Source organism: Osmia lignaria, chromosome 2 (genome assembly GCF_051020975.1).
Source record: "Osmia lignaria lignaria isolate PbOS001 chromosome 2, iyOsmLign1, whole genome shotgun sequence".
Classification (NCBI taxonomy): domain Eukaryota; kingdom Metazoa; phylum Arthropoda; class Insecta; order Hymenoptera; family Megachilidae; genus Osmia; species Osmia lignaria.
Genome location: NC_135033.1, coordinates 7,600,831 through 7,621,594, shown reverse-complemented (window position 1 = coordinate 7,621,594; position 20,764 = coordinate 7,600,831). Strand labels below are relative to the sequence as shown.

Here is a 20,764-nt window from a genome sequence, read left to right as displayed (position 1 = left end):
TTCGTGTATGGAAATAAAATGCACTATGAATTAAAGGTCAGGTCGTATACGTTGCGATTCTGTAATGAATTGGTGCTAGAGGAACTTATTCATTCGCAGAGCGATACGTGCGTTTTTACTGTACGCGTTGCTTTGAAAATGGCTGACAAACAAATTTATCGGAACAGAAATGATCGCACATTTAATTTGCAATTGATCTTATGGGTTGCAGGATTAACGCTGAGTCACGCTGGGGTATCGCTTCAAACTACAACAGGTAAATCAGGCTCGACAGTGATGCAGAACGCTCCGTCCACAGAGGGTATAGCTCACATCGTTGGTCCGCACACGCCTCTCTCCGGCCTGACACCCATCGTCACCCCGATGACCGTTGTCTCGCAAGGGAACCAAGTGACCGCTCACATTCTAGCACCCTCCAGTCTCGCGGGTAAAATGATAACCACCCCGATTCTAAAATCCGTGGCACAAATGCCGATCGTGAACGCTCAGTATATAAACACCACGACCCTGGTGAAACCTGTTGTTGTCGTGAGCTCACCGTCAACCTCGACCCCACAGTCGACGACAGCTTCCAGCACGCAACCTTCCTCGACCACCCATTCGACCGTCTGACAGAATCAAAAGAAAATGAAAGCAGTTTGAGAAAAGGCTAGAAACGATATCGTGGCATTGAGTAACAAAGGTTGTTACGATAAATCGGTGTTCCATCGACAGAAATCTACGTTTCGTTATTATTCGACACCGTTCGTAGGGAAGACGATCACGTTCGATGATTTCGAGGATAAAGTTCAGACAGACACGAACAGAAGTGTTTCAAGGAAGAGAGACTTTCTCCTCCTGTTCGTGCTGTTTTCAACGTCGAAGAAGGAGAACTTCTTATTTTTCGCCACGCGTTCCTTCGTGTTTCAGTTCGATGTTTAAGCTCTTCCAAACGGTGAGCGGACTGAGAAGATGTTGAGGAAGCTTTGCTCAACTCGTGCAATTGTGCATGGTACCTGGAACTTTAGAGAAGCTTTAGAGAAGTTACTTATACGGGGAAAAAATTTTTATTCCTTGAAAGTAACTAAAATAATTAGCATGAAAATTGTTGTGAAATCCTACGTATTGAATTATCTATCTGAAATCGACTACATACATGGAACGTTTTATTGTACATAACATCAGAAATTTGCACGATTTTTAAATTGCTTGACCGCAAAGTATCAGAAAATTTATACATTCAATTCTTTCTCATTGGTACCTTGTTACAATTGAAGTTCAGCAGGCGAGATTGAAACGACTGTGGTTTAAGGTCACGTTTCAATTCAACGATCGGTTGAAGACGTTTTTGGATATTGATCGAAATCTTGGAATCGATTGGATGATGATACACGCTCGTGCTTTTAAATTATCATTATAAAATAGTGGCTGTGGAGAAAACGATTATATCGAACTTTGTCGTATAACGCCTACGGTTTACTTTCTAAAATTAGATGGTAAATTGAACTTCCGTTCGCGTCGGACACGCGACAAGGAACACGGATATATGTTTGATAATATGCTCAAGTATTTATTCGTTTATATTTATTCTACAGAACGCAAACGAGCATCAAGATGTTCGCCTTGGCTCCTTGATTTTGATATCTTTACCGGGTTTATTTCGAGATGGACTGTCGCTTGAAAGCATTAGGAGAGATTTCTGAAGGATACGTATACATGTATATGACTCGTTTCTAATCGCAGACGATATGTATTTTGCATAATAATTAAAAATCATTCGGAAGAATGAACAAGAAGAATCTTTCGATCGCGTTCTAAGAAAATCAGATATCGTTTACCGTGCTATTTTTTTAAATTCCTTTCTGCACGTTTATTTCATCTCGCAATGTTAATCCTTTATGGTCCAAGTGTACATTTATGGCAAAAGACCTTTATGACAATTCTAACGAAAATAAAAATTCTATGATAGGTCTCTTAGCCTACAGAATGGACGATGGACCGTAAAGGATTGAAGTTTCGAGTTATTTCATTTTGATGTACTCTATGCGAGACCGTTAACGGTGTTCATTAAAACAGACTAACGATGCGAATGATAAAACTATCAGAAACAAGAATAATAGTGATAATAAATTATTATTAGGTTGTTGCAGATGAAGTGGTTGATTTATTTAAATCTTTGCTGTGAAAGGTTCTGATAAAAATTAAGGAATAATAATTTGCTTCTAAATGATGATCAATCATTTTGTATTAATAGTAATTTGCATGCAATTTTAAGCTTTAAATCAAATTGCGATGATCAAATTAATATGCAACAGCTTAATATTTAAATTTATCATCTTATTAAAAAAGATTCCATTTTTCTGCCTACAATTCGAGGGAAGAAACTTACCGCAGAAGTACACAAAGCAAGCTCTCTCACGATTACAAATCTGTATGATTATTTTTTTTTCTTTTTTTTATATACTTTCACGCGTGTGCTTCTGCAACGTGTTAATTTATCTTCTTATGTTCCTTTGATCGGTGAAGAAGAAAATAGAGTATTTTATGAATTAACAATGCAATGCTAACGTGCGGTATGTGCAGATTGTAATTTCTCTGCTTGCATCTTTCAAAGATCATTATTCTCTTCGAAATCAGACAGCTACTTCAATTATCAGTTGCAATTAAATTTCTTCCCCCTTTTTCTTTTTCTATCACATGAAAAGAATGGATTGAAAAACGAAGCAAGTTCAAAAACGAGCCAAGTGTCCAAGCGGTGTAATCTTTTTTTGTACGCGTGTGTGTGAGTGTGCATATGACTGTTAACGGTCTCTTTACAGATATATCACGATTCGCAAACTAGTATTATTATTACTTCTACTCTGCGTATATTATGTACACACACGTGTATGTGTGTATCATCTTTTCGTTTTCTTTTTTTTTTTTTTTTTAATTTTTTAAATTATTTAATCAAAGGCTTGGTCAGTTAAGCGCTGATAATATGTAAGTGTTCGTGATACGCGTGGCCGCTGCGTCTCTAAATTTATCGACAAAATTTATTTAAATCGGTCAAAATGGAGAAAGCAATATCGTTTTCAGGAGAACAAGAATTTTCTCTCTATTCCAATGAAAATGCAAAATGTCACCTTGGTTCTCAAGAAAACTCTGTTAATGTTTCTCAACGAGAAATCACTTTCAACGCGTTCACAAGACATTTTTCGTGTTCCTGCTGCTCGGAATGATCGAAGGATCGCAGCATTTGGAAACTATAAAACGCGCCTCGTATTCGAAGCGAATACCGTGTATTTATTATAGCAATATTTCTTGTATATTTAGAATATTTTTGTAGAATATTTCGAAGGTGTTAAATCGTTTCGTTACGAACAGCCGATACATATTAATGAACGAATGTAAATAAGTAATAATGTACTAATGAATTCGATCAATTAAGCAGATAATCAACCCTCTTGTATGCAGGATGATTTAAAGTTTAACGTTCAAATTTTGTATTTTCTTTAAAGAATAAAAAAAAAGGGCTTCGTCGTAACGAAAGGGATAAAATTAACAAGGCTTCAACTGCGGCGATCCAAGTATATTCCAAGCAGGCGATTCTTCGTGTACTTCGAGTAGAATATCATTAAACGTATAAAAATTTCTGTTTTGTTGCAAGAACGCGTTAAACGAATTGAAAAATTGTACAGTCATTCGTCCACAGGTGCTTCAACGGAGTACTGTTTATATAAAAGATCATAATGGCTACATTGATTAAGTGTGATGACATAATTAGGTGACAATAGGTACTACTAAATTAGTAGAGCTTACAAATAACGACGCTACTGAATCAGTAGAATTTCTCTATGTGCGTGAACAGTGCTCTATTGCAGCACTCTCAAAGTAAATTTCTACTATTTGTTAATTTTTTTTTTTTGTTATTCTTGAGTTTCGTTATTGTATAGTATCGAATAAAGTAGGTTTCCTTAGGGACCAGGTGATTTCTATTTTCCCTAAGGAAATCTACCATTTTCGATATCGTGCATGATTTTTACAACCACGGTGACTTTTTCACATGTCTTGATCGTACAATGTTCGATGAACAGATTCGAAAAAGCTTGTATCTTTTACAATTACTTTTCGGTCTATGATGTTTATATTTTTCTTTTGTTGGTTATTGTTTTTCTTTTCTCCACTTTCCAATGAATTCATATGTCGAATTAATATCGCGTTCGCTGCTAATGAGACGCGTTATAAAAACGTCGAAGTATTTTTTTTTCTTTTTTCGTTTTTTCGTAAATTATAAAAGAAGTCATGTGTCTTTCGAGGGAATGCATTTTTTTTTTTTTTTTAATTCGTGTCTCGCGAGATAATTTTTGGCGTAGAGACGGAGGAGAAGATACCTTTGTGATTCTTTTATCGTTCGATGAATATTTTTCGATTCGGCGCGCGCACTAGTCATTTTCGTTCCCTCCTTTGTTTAACGTGGCCAACAATAATAAGCTCCATCGGGTTTTCGAGCTGTAAATTCGACACCTCGTTATTTAATCCAATCTCGAATCGTGCAATGGATGTAAATAGATGTATTAGAAACGTGTTTTTTGGGGGCATTCTTAACACACTTGTACGCAACCGTGAACAATTGAGAGCGCAAAGGGTGATTAGAAGGATTGTTGTTAGATGACATTCGTTGGACGTAAAACGATGTTAATTATTGTAATCATTTCTACACTCGATGTTACATTATTTATGAATTTTAGTTAGGAAATTTAAATCAATTAAATGAATGGAATCACGTATTAAAATCAGGAACACTTGATATCGGTCGTAGTGTTATTTTGACTTTTGAATTTTTATTTTTTTTTTTATGAAAAATTCAATCTCGTATTCGCTACATTTGCGTTCAACGAAGGATCGATCGAAAGCGAAGCCGGTAGCAAAACGAATCAAAGTAAAAGAAAAAGGTGTTTGCTGTTGAATAGCAGGCACGATGTATCAAAGTGAAGAAAACGAAGCGACGCGAAATAATGGAAGGAAGAAAATATATCCTGTTTCTTTTTTTTGTACATAAAAATCTCGTCGATCAACGAGAACTTTCGAAAATCGAAAATGAAGAAAACAGAGGAAGAAAACAAAAAAAAAAAGAAAATAAGAATGGTCGACAGGAGGAAAGTACGGATAACGTGCGGGGAATTATTATGTGTACATGAACAATGTGATATAAGTAATTAATAAAATTACTTAGCACTATAGCGTTTAAGCAGAACTGTTAAATCGTTTACAGCGTAGACGTGTATGATGCTAACTATTATTTACTAACATCCTAAAAATGAACTGTAATAAGGGAATCTAATTGTACATAGAATTACGAATGGGAGAGAGAGTGTGAAAGAATGAAAGAGAAAAGAAATAATCGCGGGATACAATTATATCAAGAAAGGAGAAAGAAAAAGGGAATGTGAGAATAGATATGTAAAAAAAAAAAAAAAAAAAAGAAGAAGTTCTCGTAAAAGCTGGTAAACGAGTTAAATTTCTTGTATATTCCTCGTGATAGAGCCTGTAGATTATATTTCTCGCGTGAATGCGATAACGAGATGAACAAGTGTGGCTGAATGTTGTTGTTGTTGTAGTCTATGTCGAATTTTGTTATATACCACTGCTGGTATATGAAAAAAAAAAAAAAAAAAAAACACGGTATATCTCATGAACCTTTTCGAGCGACTTGTTGCGTGTGGAGAGAAAGAGAGAGAAAGGGTAACAAGGGTGAAACACCCAGGCGCGTGCAACACTTTTTGTTTTCAAAAGAGTGCGACAAATTTCAATACAATCTATTATAATAAAAACGTAAGCGTGAATCGTTGCCCAATCCTCTTTTTCAATTTTCCCCTTTACACCTTTGCTATTTCTTGGTAAAGGGCGAAGAATTTATAAGCCATAAATTGGTTATAATAATATATTTTATTCAGGTATTTGATACAGTATTTTTTTTGGAGGAATGATAATAGCGAGCAAATGTTTCTCCAACAAGCAATGGAAACACTAAAGTCGCTTCTGCGTAAATCTGAAATATTAATTCATTAGACCAATGATTAAGTTATAGGATAAAGGTAATCGTACCTTCACTGGTTTTGCATCTACTCGAATTTTACCCCAGGAGACGGCTTCATCTGGACGAGCACCACTATCGCTACCATCGAATTCGGACGCTGTATTTATGAACACAGAATAGTCGGCACCGTTTCTCTAGAATAAGAGTTATTATAAATCAGCTAATTATTAAATATTTTCTTTGCCGTTCTTATTACCATTAGATTTGCATTACAGATGTGATGTTTTACAACACCGCCGCCGATAATAATCATTCCACTTTTTACTGCTTTCATAGCCATTGTATTCAATCGTCTAAGATCTATAATATAGTAAGATAGAGGAAATTATTTTACAATTTTGATTTTAATCAGTACTAAATTTTTTTTTATAATAAATCAGAACCTGACACTATGTCTATAACTAAGCCTGGATTTCTAAAAGAGTGAAAGTACATCATATCGCCAAGGCTGCCATCAGTTAGAGCTGGACTAAAAACGGGAATTTTATTTCTTGCAGCCCAGTAATAAATGGATTCTTCGTTATTAATTTCTTCCCCAAGTTTTGCTATCACTTTAGATGGTGTCCAAAGAGTACCCTTAAATGTTATACCCAAAGATATTTCCTTTGCACACAGAAAATCTTTCTGATTTATTTTCTTTCAGCACATACTTTTTCTTTCTGTTCAGCTAACATTGCATCTAATTTAGGCATAACCCAATCCTCAAACTTGCAGTAATTATCATTTGGTACTAATAAGTTTCCTATTCTATTAAGACCATGTTGTCTAAGATGTTTCCCTTCTAAATGAAAGTCTCCTATGTATGTTGGTGCTAAACATTTTATTAGATCTTCTTCTACACCACCTGCTGTAGTAACGATACAATCAACCTACAACATAAAAAGATGTCTAAATTATCAGTCTATAATTAAGCAATCTATATTTTTAAACACTTTAACTGACCATACTGTGTTGCACAAGAAACCTTATGGTGTCTCGAATCCCACAAGAGGCCATGTTAGATGTATATCCTAAAAATATCGTACAGGAAGATTTTCTTTTTATAAAATCATCATCTTCTAAAATATCCATTTGATCATCTTTAAGAGGAATATTTCTAGCATCAATCATTTGTTGAACTTCTTCTACTGCTAAACCAAAATTTCTTGCTTGAAATCCAGAATGTGTATATGTTTCAAATAGAGCATGATAATCAATTCCCTTGTTCCAGTCATATCCTAAAACATCATGATTTTATTTATTTAAAAAATGTTTCTTTTTGTTATAAGAGATATATAATACCTTTTACAACTGGTGTTCCAGCTGGTATAGGGGAACTATGTACTAACACAGCATTCTTAAGATCTTCTGGAACATGACCATGTGAATTTTCTTTGGTATCATTCATTTTGAAATTGTATTCTGGTTTTATATGAAATTACTTATTTACATCGAAACTTTCTACGTTACATTGCTCATATACTAATGTTAATAAACAGGCATAACCTAGAAAGAACAATGCCGCCAAATTGTTCATTAGGTATGTTGGTACGTATGTATGTATATACATATGTATACCGCAATTCATCAGAGTCCATAACTGCGAAAGGACCAGTTTTCGTTCTTCGCGCTTCTCCAGTGCGCATCTTCGCCCTGATTGGCGATACTCCCAAACGAAGTGGAAAGCGATTAGCAGAGAGCTCGCTGCGTTCCCCCACCATCTTCCAACTTGCGCGTCGCAGTTATGGACTCTGGTGAACTGCGGTATACACCTTCGAACACGCTCCACGGAAGGTGTCACTACCATATCTTGATCCCGCAGGCATTAAGCCTAGTTCACTCGAGATACTTTTGTATTCGAGAAAGAACAAAATTAAAAAAAAAAAACAATTAGTCCCTAAAGCGTCTGTTCATTAATTAACTAGTAAATTGAATAATGAGCTCGATTCGAAAGTCGGTTGTCAAAATAATTAATTATGCTCAATTGCAACCGATATCGAAAGCGAATAATCGGGCACCGCTATCAACCGCAGAGCAAAGTGAAATCCACTCAGTCTTATAGCGACTGCTGCAGGGCGCGAATCTACCTGGTAAACATACATATACTCTTATTTCATTTTCAACGTTTATTCAATTTGCTGTATGTCTTCTTAGCTTATTGAATGTGGGATGAAGTTAATGATTTTATTCCCCCTGTGTGCCCCGCCTCGCTATTCTCTTATTTATTGTTTCACCCCTATTTGTGGGCCTCACAAGGACCACTCTCCCAAGTCATTTATTATTTTATTCCTCTCCATGAACCTCGGCTCATCCTTTCCAGTTATTTATTATTTTTTTTGTCTTTGACGGCCTTACAGGGCCAGTTCTATATTCCTTACATCTCTTCATTCCTCACATCCTTGCTTCCATTATATCCTTGCATCTCTTACATGCCTGCATCCCTTACATGCCTACATCCCTTACATGCCTGCATCCCTTACATGCCTACATCCTTTACATGCCTGCATCCCTTACATGCTTGCATCCCTTACATGCCTGTATCCCTTACATGCCTGCATCCCTTACATGCCTGTATCCCTTACATGTCTGTATCCCTTACATGCCTGCATCCTTTACACATCTACAATCCTTACATTCCTGCATCCTTAACGTCTTTGCGCTGTTTTTTTGAGAAAAATTTAGTTCAAATTTTGTCCGCTAGAGGGCGCTGATTCGACATCGAAAATTTAGTTCACATTTTTGCCGCTAGAGGGCCAAAATTGGGGCAAGCTTTAGTTCCCCCTTTCGCCACCAGATGGCGCTGATTCGACATCGAAAATTTAGTTCACATTTTTGCCGCTAGAGGGCCAAAATTACTGCAAGCTTTAGTTCCTTTTTTCGCCACCAGATGGCGCTGATTCGACATCGAAAATTTAGTTCACATTTTTGCCGCTAGAGGGCCAAAATTCCTGCAAGCTTTAGTTCCTTTTTTCGCCACCAGATGGCGCTAAATTTATTAGAACTTTAGTTCCTTTTGTCGTCACTAGAGGACGCTGTTATGAACGTCGAAAGCGTCATTTCATGGATGTAAGTGATAAAGGAATGTAAGGCACTGCCGATTGTAGGGAATAGAATAATTGGTGGGATGCAGGACTATAAGGGAAACAGGGTTGTAAGAGGAACAGACATTTAGGGGTAGGGAGATGTAAAGGATTGAAGGGTGTAAGAAATAGAAAGGTGTAAAGGATAGAGGGATGTTAGGCATACGGGGATGTGAGGGACGCTGGAATGTAAGGGTGTTGGAAGTGTAAGAGATGCAAGGATATAAAGAAAGCTGGAATGTAAAGGATGCAGTGATGTAAGGAATGCAGGGATGTAAATAATGCAGGTTTATAAGGGGTGCGGAGATGTAAAGGATGCACACAGGAGTAATAAAATCAACACGTTATTCTTCCTAATGAGTTTATTCAATGAGCTAAGAAGATAAATACAGTAAATTATATGAAGGCAGAAACAAAATAAGGGTATATGTATGTTTAACAGGTAGATCCGCACCCCTCGGTGGTTGCTATAAGACTGATGGTGTTTCACTTCGCTCTAGGTTGAACGGTTGACGACGGTGCCGCAGCCAGCTACCTTTACTCGAATCAGTAGCTGTAAATGTTTTTTTTTTTTTTTTTTTAACATGGGGAAATCTTGCATAAGACCCCCCACCGTCCCTTAGGGGAGGACGGCGGGGGAGTGTCAGATTCCTACTGACTAAAACCCCACGGCGACCGATATCAGCGCTAAAGGAGGTCTCCGGGACCATATGTGTAAAACTCCGGAGCCCTCCACGCTTGGCACACTGGTGTCCACCTTGGGTGCCTAGCATGTGGCCGACACTGAGGGTCGCACCCAGTGTCGGCTTCTACTCGGACCGCGTGCAATGGCGTCTGGAGCCCCCACTCCCAACGCTATTGGCTTTTGATATTGGTTGCAACTGAGCATAATTAATTATTTTGACAATCAACTTTCGAATCGAGCTCATTATTCATTTTTGCGACTTTTTTTTCTTTTGATTGGTAGAAGAATTTACATACTGAGAGAGGATGAGGCAGTGAAAAAGAAAACAGTGACTCTGCACTGTCAGCTGTTAGAAAAATTAAGTGTCTTTATATACTTAACGCCTACAAAACTGTTTACATCGAAAACTCTACAAGGACTATTAATAAAAAGACTCTATTATCTATTCTGTTATAAAATACATAAGGAACTACTTTCTAGTCAGGTCATATATTTAGTCGACTTTCCTGGTGGACTTAAAAATTAATTTCTTTAAGTACTACTATTATGTACACATACTCCCGGCACTTTTCACTGTTGCACGTTTTTTATACAGTTTCAAACCTGTTTGATTTTTAATAATTCACATTCAAACATATCTGGTCAATTGAGTGTGAAAGTCTTGAAGACACACGATTAGCTGGCTAAATGTCGGTCTCTCGTCCGCGGACATTGCCCAACAATAAGCCATAACTGCGAATAATTCGTCGGGACAATTGATCGGTTGTGCCAATCTATATCCATCTCTCAGATAGGAAGCCATCTCGAATGCATCCACTTCCACGTACGGCTGCTGTGCTAGGGTCGTGAGTTCCCATAATAGAACACCGAATGCCCACTGAAAAATTCAATCAATTACGATTACTGTATATCTGCCATCTTTCAATTTCTATTACTAACACGTTGAATGCTGTGGGGGATACCAGTGCAATGACCAGTAACATAAATTAGATATACTACACCTCTGCTAATAATACAAGATATCAAACAGAAAGTTTGAAATAAAAAATTTGGAATTAACCATTCCAGTTTTGAACGATTATTAATTTCTTTTAATTTTTTAAATAAATATTCAAACAAATTTGTTAGATCAAACTTAAACAATAGAGATTGATTTACTTACCACATCCGAAGCAGTGCTGAACGTTTTATTGAGTAAACTTTCAATGGCGAGCCACTTAATCGGACGATTTTCATTGTCACCAAGACAATGATAATCCTGGGGGAAGAGGTCTCTGGACAGAGCATTGTCCGTGATTTGAACCCTCAGATCATCGTCGACGCTAATAAAATTTAAACAACGCTCGTTAAACGTCTTGAATGCATACTCAACCTCTGTTGCAAATAGAGCAAGAATGATATAAATCTATCGTGCTAACACGCAAAAGGTCGCTTAAAAATATATTAAAAGTATCGAAGTGATCTCAGTAAGAAAAAAAAGAAAAGAAAGTAACATTGGTCGGTAATTAGACTCGAATCAGGATTTTTATTACTAATTAATGCCTCACGGTCAATTAATTTCCTAATGAAACGTTACGATCTTAAGTAAAGTACCTTTCATACCAGAGTAGAAATTGAAGAAAAAAAAGGATCATTATTAATGTTCATGGCAATTAAATGCTTCATTGTAAAAATGTTTTCTGTAAGATTTAAGTGTTAAATAATTTATTTTTCACTTACACACAATTCCTGGCGGCTAAATCTCTGTGCACCAGTCTCTTTCTGTGAAGATACTGGACCCCTTTTGCAGCTTGAAGGGCCATTTCCACGACTTCTTGCGTAGTTAGGGCTCTCGGTGGCCCTTCGCTGCTCAACTTACACCTCAGCAAGAACCTCTTCATGTTCTTGTAACCGGTGTGCGGATACAGGAGGAAAGGCGCGCTCCTGTCCTCGATGGAAACACCCAAAACGGGGAGTAAGGCTTGGTGACTTAAACCGTACAACGCTAGACCCTCTCGTAACAAAAGAGCAACCTTGAAATGCAAAATAATAGCGTTTAAATTTTAATCCTTAAAAAGAATGCTGAGAGTGTGCCGGGGTTCTTCCTACAAAGTATGGAAGTGTCTAATTAACCGAACATTCTGTATATAATTTGTTGCAATAATTGTTGCATAATTTATGTATGTGTTGTTTAATTTTTACTTGAAGTTCAAAATAATAATTCAAATATAATAATTACAAATTTTATTGTTTTAATCGTGCGACATAAGTATGCATAATTAGGTGCATAGTGACGTTACAGCAAATTAGTTGTACCCAATTCAATTGATAGGTAGTGTTGAACAATGGAAATAGTAATGTCCAAAGAATGTAATCTGATTAGTACACGAAGAAAAATATTACTCACCTGCGATTGTGAAGCATGCTCAGCAGCAGTTTTCACTAGGACATCCCTCGGGGAAGACGCACCCTCTTCGTGATAACTGCCTCTATACACGCGACCAAATGTGCCCTCCATTTCGATGCTAAGGAGGCGTACCCTGCATCTGTAACAAGTATGAAACAGGATTACGCTTCAGGCATCGTGACTCGTGCATCCAGAAAACCGCTAATTATACTGTGCAAACTTCCAAGATCTGCTGTACAAATTATGGGGAGATTAACTACCGAATATTGTTTTCAGAATTTACGGATTATTAAAATGTCTGAAATTTTTCTGAAGGCAATTCTAATTGTAAAATACAAACAGTATATAATGTGGTAATTTATATCAGAAAAAAATGAAAATATGCTTAAAAATAACTAATGTAATTAATGTAATATTAATATTAATTAAAATAAGAATTATTGTAAATATAAAAGAGTAGGGGAAGAAAGACTTGTAATCTTGAAATTGAAAGGCAATAAAGGATTAATTAATTATTTAATTATGTGTATTTAATTACCTTTGGACTGTGATTTCTTGAATTCTTTCGTGTAACTCTCTACTAGGTCGGTCGTCTAATCTTCTGTAAGTAGAAGTAGATGTAGCAGAGGTAGGAGGAGGTGTTTCCGGTGACAAAAATGTCTGTGCAGGTCCAACTCCTGTGCCCCTTTCTACACTGCAGGCAGAGCTAAGACCCCTTGATTCTCTTTAAAAATAAAAATTATCTCGTTCTGTATATATTACATAATAACAAAACCAAATTAAAAAAAAATTATAAAATGAAAATAATATAAAACACAAAGTAAATTAAAATTGGGGCTCTCTCTATGGTCCGCCGTCCGAGAGTTAAAGGAAAACGGTAGACAGATAACTTAAAAATTAGTTTTCTACAATAAAATGTCAAAGATATTTTTATACGTATCCATAGAATTAAATTTGATCTACAATTCTGAATATTAAGATGGACAGGAATATATAAAGTGGCTACTTCCGATATAACTCATAAAAATTGTAATTGATCTTTGAAACAACAAGTAAAGAAGATACTTACTGAAGGGGATCACGATGCCTCCTAGTCTTTTTATCTCGAACGTAGTAAGCAATAACGAGGACGAAAATGGCAGCGATGAAAGCACAGGCACATCCGATTGCAGCGTAAAACACTTGTCCGCCAGAAGTTGAACCGGATGCAGCAACGAGAATTTCTTCCGCTCCTATGTTACTTTTATCCTTTAAGCAGATTTTCTTTCGCTTGAAGTCCAAGCTGGTCGTGTTTCGTCTCGATAACGAGACGTTTATCCGAAGGCTTAGGTCGACCTCGGCGTCGTAAGGGCCGCAATGCAAAGCCAAAGCCCAAGTTTGAAGACCACCGACAGGTATTTCACCAGCTTGAGATATGTTCAAAGAACTGCTCAAAGCAGTTGGGTTACTGATATCCACAGACATTGTATACGGTAACTGAAAGCACACAAATTTTCAAACTTATTTATGAAAAAAAAGTAATAACTGCATTGAACTGAATCAATATAAAAAAATATCATATGAGGCTATAAATTCACTTACATTTTCATTTATATTTTATTTATGTGCTTCTAAATCCAAGAAAATCCCAAGAAAATAAATAAAATTTATTTATAAGATAGTAAAACATTATTTATTAAATTTTATAATTTTTCAAATTCAATAAGCTATTAATGAATTTGTGGATTAATCTAATATTTGCAATAATTGAAATGTGTTAATTTTCAAATGTGTATAACTAATGTCACTCTAGAGTTGAAATACCTAGGTATATAACAAATTCTAAAATTATTTATATAATTTCCAGTTCATGTTAAATAATGAATTAATGCAATTTTTTAAGAATATTTTTAACACAAGTAGTAATGAGTTGAAATACGGGGACAAAAAACGAACACGACAATTTCCCATTCTCTCACAAGGAGAACTACCCAAGTGTTACACTTACTTATTAATGAAACTTTGCCAGCTTGTAGAGCTCGTCAAGCTGAACACGCCTATACCCCGTTTTGTGGGCAGACGACTAATTGTTTAAAAGATATTAATAATTAAAGTTAGTTACTACTTACATTGAGAAATATGACAGACTCACACATACAACTCGCAATCTAGAGATCCACGGTTCAAATCCTTGATACTCAACATTTTTTTTCTTTTTTTAATGATAATATGTCACTTTTTGAATAACTATTACATAAAAATGATCATAAAAAGGAAAAAAAATTTTTTGGGAACCAAGGATTTGAACCGAGGACCTTTAGATTGTAATTGACGGATCTGCTCCGTGATTAAACACATGACTAGCAATCTAAAGGTCCTCAGTTCAAATCCTGGGCACCTGTTTTTTTTTTTTTTTTTTATAATGATAATTTTTATGTAATAGTTATTCAAAAAGAGACAAATTATCATTAAAAAAAAAAAAGTATTGGGAACCAAGGATTTGAACCGTGGATCTCTAGATTGCGAGTTGTATGTTTGAGTCTGTCATACTTCTCAATGTAAGTAGTAACTAACTTTCATTATTAATATCTTTTAAACAATTAGCCGTCTGCCCACAAAACGGGGTATATGCGTGTTCAGCTCAACGAGCTCTACAAGCTGGCAAAGTTTCATTAATAAGTGAGTGTAACACTTGGGTAGTTCCCCTTGTCAGTAAAATTGCAGTTTCACGTGGTTGAACGTTTTCGATGGAATGAACTGAGGATAATCCGTCATTTCCGCTTCGAGCCACCTGTTACAGAGAAATGCACGAATTTCCGGGCTCTAAGAAAAACAAATACCAGAAACACAAATCACTGCATACTTTACGTACGTTCTAATTTTCACGTAAACACCTGATTACACGGAAGAACAAAGGAAAGAGTAAGAGTGGTATAAACGATGAGAAAGGATTTTTTTTTTAAAGGCCTCCTAACCGATGAAGAGTGAAAAAGGGAAGAGCAAAAAATAAAATGGCACAAAGTTGAAGACGCAAAGAACGAACTGCTACCGCTTGTTCGTAATCACGCGAACGTTGAACCTTCTTATAATCTGAAACGTACCATTCTCGGAAGACAATTTGCGCCCAGCGGAGGGCAAAGTAAATCTAGAGAACCGCAGGCAAGAGAAACCAGAGGAGGAAAACGAGGAGCAAATAGAAAGAAGAAACGGCAAAAGTGGCAGAGCGAAAAGAAAACAAGAAACGAGGGAGAAAAAGGCTAGGCCAGAGATGTTCTGCCCACCACTCTGTACCCATTTCCCGCACGTAAATGATGGGAGGATGTCGATAACGTTGCTAATTATCGATAAATACCACTCATTAATAATTATTTTTCTTATAAGGCAGTTCCAATTTAATATGGAATACGAATCAAATCGGATTAAAGATCATTTATATTTTGAAATCGACGATTTGATATGCAATAATCTAATATGTGTATTTACTACGCGATAACGAATGTTTATTTGAATATATAACTTTGCCTATTGAGAGCTTATTAACTCTTAACGTTGACCATTTCTTTTTTAATAATATTGATAATTAATATCTGTATTAGTATTAACATTGACATTAGTTTTAGCGATGATATTAGCAGTAGAGTTAATTTTAATATTAGTGTTAATATTGAAAAGATAAAAAACGGCACGAAAGAAAAAACAAATCATTTTACCTTGAAAATTATTTTCTGTCCACTTTATTATAATAATTATTCCTAGCCATTTCTGGAAGAAACCAAATAAAGAATAGCTAGTTCAAAGTCAGAGAACCCGTAGCTGATTATCAACTGGCAACGATGATGATCGGTTTCCAACTAGTCGCGAAAAAGGCACCTCGTCAACCTGTTGGTTTGTCGCTACCAGACTACCCCCTTTAATTCCACCTGGAGATCAGTTACGACCACGAGCGGCCAACTACGTGCCGACAGTGAATACCTCTGTAAAAACCGGCTAACCATTCGATTTTAAACTGTCCGAGACTTTTTTTTTTATGACCCTTTTTCTCTTTCATTTTCTGAACGCCTCGAAAGTGCCTGACATTTCGCGAGAAACTCGTCGGACGACAAGATACCGTGAAATTTTTATGAACGTATCGTGTGAAAAAGAATCCCTTTCTTAGAATTTTTAAATGCTACTTTAGATATGCTGTCGGCTGTAAATTATTGACGAAGCGAAATATTGTAATGTTCTTTTTTTATTTCACGTTGAGAACCAATATTTTATATTATTTTCTTAAACTGTTTCCAAGCTTTTATATTCTCAATTTTCAAAAATAAACTTTTCACTAAAAACTAAATTGAAATTGTTAATTCAGAAAAATTACAATTAAGGTTGAAAATTAATTTTTATTAATGAGAAGTATAATTAAAATCCAAATTTGAATCTTCATTTCAAAATTAATTAATTACCAATTAGCATTTTATTTTTAAATCGATTACAATTTAATCATTTAATTGATAATGGGATAATTAATAATTTCGACACCCTAATTAAGGGGCGTTTGAGTAGGGAATATTATGACCCTATATGATTTACTAAACTGAATTTGTTAAGGATCACTTATTAATTGTCTTATATTTCTCCTAAATTGGTTGCCAATTAAAACTCAGGCATATATTTAACGACACCTGCCCCAGCGTTAAAAATATCCAATGAATTTGTCTGTACGACTGAAAAATCGTCAGTTTGATTGGCAGGCAGCCGTTGCGCCTAAGTAGCATTCGAAACACTCGGTTTTGTCACGGAGGTGACGGATGTCCCGACGTTGGTCATCAGTCTCCGACTTTCGTCCCCTTCTTCAGCCTCGTCCTTCCGACGAGACAACTGGAAGAAGTGGCTGGACCACTTTGTCCTACTCTCAGATCTGTTGTTTCCCTTTTTTTCTGCGCATCGTCGACGAGTCAATCCAACACCGTGTCGCATTCTGTCCACTTTTCGCCGGCACTTTGTCAAAGTACGTACTTTCAACCTGAACGAGAACGCAACGACAAAAAATGCATTCTTCAGGATACCGATTCATTAAATTCCTATCGTGCCTCGTTCAGCCTGTTAATACTTAACATTTGTCAAAATACAAATAATCCCGATCAATCGCGAGTATCTGATCTATTCAGTTTGCTTTTATCCTAACAGCCCACTTTTACTTAATAAATTAGTAATATAAGAAACGTATAAATAATACAATAAATAAAGTTAGTAAAACGAAAAGTTACATACAGAAAACAACAATTTCCGATTTATTAAAATTTTTGTCAATGAAACGAAATTAGCGAACGAATTAATATAATGTTACCATTGTACTGTAATATTGCTAAATGTCATAAAAGATTTTTAATAAAAAGATTTACAAATATTTCCTGCAATATTGCTTCCTTATTACTTTCTTCAAATATCCTGCCGAGCAGAAAAATTCATCTAAACCAGTATTTAATGAATCGTAGAAGAGACAGGAATATTAAAGACATCTTCGAGAATCGTTCAACGGATACGATCGTCTTGGTAAATTCATTTCGCTAAAATGTCGAGTAATCATGGAAAACGGTGCTTTGTGACGCGATTCTGAGAAACAGGAAGAGCCGACATGCCTCGATAATCCGGATAAGTACGTTCCGTAAGGAAGGGAAGAGGAAATAAGGAACGAGAAAAGATTTCAAATGATCGCCCGGCGTCTGTCGGAGACTGAAGTGTTCCCGTGAAGAATTCATCCGGCAATAAGCTTCCGTAACGCGGATTCCTTCGTTAACGAGCGAATTCACGGTGGCTCCTATCTGCTTTTCGACTTTGATCTAGCTTGGCCGAGGAATCAAAGAAACGTAAATGAGGAATAAAGTATGCGGAAGATGAGATGGCAGAGTTTTTAAAAAACACTCAAGACGATACCTCTTTCCATTTCCACCGTTTCGCGTTTTCTTAAGTCGCGACCCACTCTTCAAACGTTATTTTCTTTTTCAACCTCTACGGGGTGAATCGTTAGAAGCAATTACTTGAAAGGTCTGAAGGCTTTGTAAAACTTACCGGCCTGCCGGCAAGGTTCTCCCAAGTGAAATGTAACTTGTGAACCTGCGCTGGCACTGGGACCACGAATTTAATTGCGTATTCGTTTATAACGCCTTCCCTTACGTAGAATAATTCCGCCTGGAGACCTGTAACAAAAGAAAAACATATTAATAATAATGTCATTACTTGTGATTTAGGAAAGGGTTGTGTGTCAGGTCTGAAAAAATTCCTTCAGATATTATTATTATGATTTTTTTTTAATATATGAAAAGTTATTAAAAAATGTAAAAAGTAGAATAATTTTGACTGCACTATAATCATTAAGATAGTGTAAAATAGCAAAATGAAGTATTGTACTATTAAAAAATTAATTTTTAATATTTTTTAATAACCCAATTTTTCCTGTGCCACCCAATATAGAAATGCAAACAGATGAGCTGTCCCAGTGTGAACTAGAAACATAAATTACAGTCTTGTGATGAGAACACGGTGCCTAAAAATGTGTATTTTTCAAATATGTAAAGTACGTTTCGAGCTACTTCTTAAGACGGATGATGCAACATCCAGGAACTAATCGACTGTTCAAATACGAATACAGATCGTGTGAACCGAAGCGAAACAGAAGGGACTCTGTTTCTTCTCGAGCAATTTACCGAACGAGAAAGGATAAGTAATGGTGGTAGAAGCGCATTGTGTCTCGAAAAAGAAGGTGCTTTCCTCTCGGTCAACTCAGCGAGCTTGTTATTTTCTTGCACGTATTTTTGCAACGCTTCCGCGAGCCTCGAAGATGCATTGCTCGGCAGCTACCGTGCCACTTAAAATTGAGTTACGAGGGCAAAAATTTAGACGAGCTACACATGGTGTCTCTGTAATTTTCATCGTCTTAATTATCTTCGTTATTATAAAATCTCCCGGTATTTATTTGCACAGCCTTCTAGTAATCGAGCATAAAATTGAAAACCTTTTTAGCAGAGGAAAAATAAAACGAGGTTGTCCTGTCGTAATTGTTAAATAGGTTTTATAATTGACTAGCTGATAGATCCGGTTTTCGTCCAAGGCAAGGTACACTTAAAACATAATTAATGACATTTGACTGACACGTGGTAACTCCTATGGAGATCGTTCGATGATATTAACTAGGATGTAGAGTAGATCTAAATGTAAGATTTAATTTTTTTAACAGTCAAATTTTTTTTTTTATTCATCAAGATGACCCCTCAAAATGGCCCTCCCCCTCCACAGGGGTATTTCTACATTTATATAGTTTTATAAATAATTGATTAATCTTGCATATGAACAACTTTAGAAAATATTTCAAATATTGAGTATTCATTCTGATTACTCATATCAATAATAAAAATATTCATAATTATTTTATAATGAAGGTATATAAAAATGTAAAGCATTCTACTCGAAATGAACACGATTTAAAAGAATTTTGAAATATTTCAAAGGGAATATAATAAATTCTTGAATGTCAATGGTTATCCGTATACCCGGTTATTATCATCCCAAGCACGTTTTAATAACGAAAGTTTTTCTGAACGAACGAAGGACCACGAGCAACGTAGTCCTGAGATCAGTAGCAAAGTTCACATTCGGAAGCCCGAAGGTTAGGTGGAAGATCAAAAAATAGAAAAAAAGGAAATCGAAGGGCGAAGATGGTACAAAAGAGAAAAGGACGTGAGCACACGTCGCGTACACCCTCCTTAGGGTCTATGTTCGTTGTATCAGATACGAGTTGGATTTTTAAGTCACCCGAAGACAATGTGCCGTAGCCCCCACAATCGTGTCTTTACTTTTGGTCCTCTTCTTCGTTCACCATCGTCCCTCGCCTCTCGGTTCCATCGGTCCTCGGCCTTTACCGGTTTTCTGCATCAGATATCGTATACCCACGACCTCACCACTGGCCATTCCTGCAGCCCAAGCGTTGCTCCTCTCTTCGGCTTCCCTCCTGGAGACCGAGCTCCGGTGTCCGTCGTAAAAAACACGCCGAGTACCCTGTTGGATCCTCTCGGAAAATAATTATCTTTGGATCCACGAAACCACGCTGAGTTATCGCCGGTAAAAATCAAATCCTCGACCCTTCGGCGAGCAGGACACTTTTATATATATATGTTTCGAATATTGATGATACTGACTTTGTCCAGAGTCATTGAGTCATTGAAAGAGGATTCTGCTGGGAGGATCGAAAATATCGAACAGCTTTCTCACGATCTTCGCGTTTGACAAAGATTTACTGACGATAAAATTCAGGTAGAAAATTTATTATCTTCTACATCAGTGTTCCCCAATCATTTTAGCATCGCTTTTCCCTATTTTACAATATGCACCCTCGCTACCTCACATTTGCATAAAAGAACATTTTCAATCTGGGGATGAAGATACGTTAAAAATAGATTTTTCAGGCAATAATTCTAATGTATTATTCTTTAAATATCCACTAAAATGATTCTTAAGTCACTCTTTTCTTTTAATAAAAAATCAGTGTTACAATCACGATAGAATTAAGCTAATTAAAATTTCCCCTATGTACTTATTATTTTTTATATTTAATCTTTCTT

General features: G+C 36.2%; 3 protein-coding genes across 16 annotated transcripts in view; 1 reads left to right on the top strand and 2 right to left on the bottom strand.

Annotated features, from left to right (window-relative positions):
• LOC117607109 (uncharacterized) overlaps positions 1-5,449 on the top strand; it is a 29,522-nt gene extending 24,073 nt beyond the window's left edge. For all 8 annotated transcript variants that reach the window (XM_034330387.2, XM_034330384.2, XM_034330382.2 and 5 more), the window contains one exon: positions 212-5,449. In XM_034330387.2, coding sequence (XP_034186278.1) covers positions 212-612 — 401 coding nt within the window. In that variant the 3' untranslated portion in view covers positions 613-5,449. The remainder of the gene's footprint in view (positions 1-211) is intronic.
• A 439-nt stretch (positions 5,450-5,888) lies between these two features.
• On the bottom strand, positions 5,889-7,600 carry Dhps (Deoxyhypusine synthase). Of its 2 annotated transcripts, XM_034330402.2 has the most exons (8): positions 7,488-7,586; positions 7,340-7,405; positions 7,001-7,275; positions 6,709-6,927; positions 6,442-6,634; positions 6,255-6,358; positions 6,067-6,192; positions 5,889-6,010 (listed from the first exon to the last, which is right to left on the bottom strand). In XM_034330402.2, the coding sequence occupies exons 3-8, from the start codon at positions 7,166-7,168 to the stop codon at positions 5,912-5,914; spliced, it is 909 nt and encodes a 302-aa protein (XP_034186293.1). In that variant the 5' UTR covers positions 7,169-7,275; positions 7,340-7,405; positions 7,488-7,586; the 3' UTR covers positions 5,889-5,911. The 2 variants fall into 2 exon arrangements, with proteins under 2 accessions (XP_034186293.1, XP_034186292.1); XM_034330401.2 differs by having other exon boundaries at positions 7,340-7,600.
• A 2,549-nt stretch (positions 7,601-10,149) lies between these two features.
• The window catches only part of dnt (tyrosine-protein kinase Dnt), a 30,612-nt gene continuing 19,997 nt past the window's right edge, over positions 10,150-20,764 (bottom strand). For all 6 annotated transcript variants that reach the window (XM_076689491.1, XM_034329926.2, XM_034329928.2 and 3 more), the window contains 7 exons: positions 18,219-18,346; positions 13,258-13,664; positions 12,727-12,912; positions 12,189-12,327; positions 11,522-11,814; positions 10,965-11,124; positions 10,150-10,679 (listed from right to left, as the gene is read on the bottom strand). In XM_076689491.1, the coding sequence (XP_076545606.1) occupies positions 10,431-10,679; positions 10,965-11,124; positions 11,522-11,814; positions 12,189-12,327; positions 12,727-12,912; positions 13,258-13,664; positions 18,219-18,346 (1,562 nt within the window). In that variant the 3' untranslated portion in view covers positions 10,150-10,430. The remainder of the gene's footprint in view (positions 10,680-10,964; positions 11,125-11,521; positions 11,815-12,188; positions 12,328-12,726; positions 12,913-13,257; positions 13,665-18,218; positions 18,347-20,764) is intronic.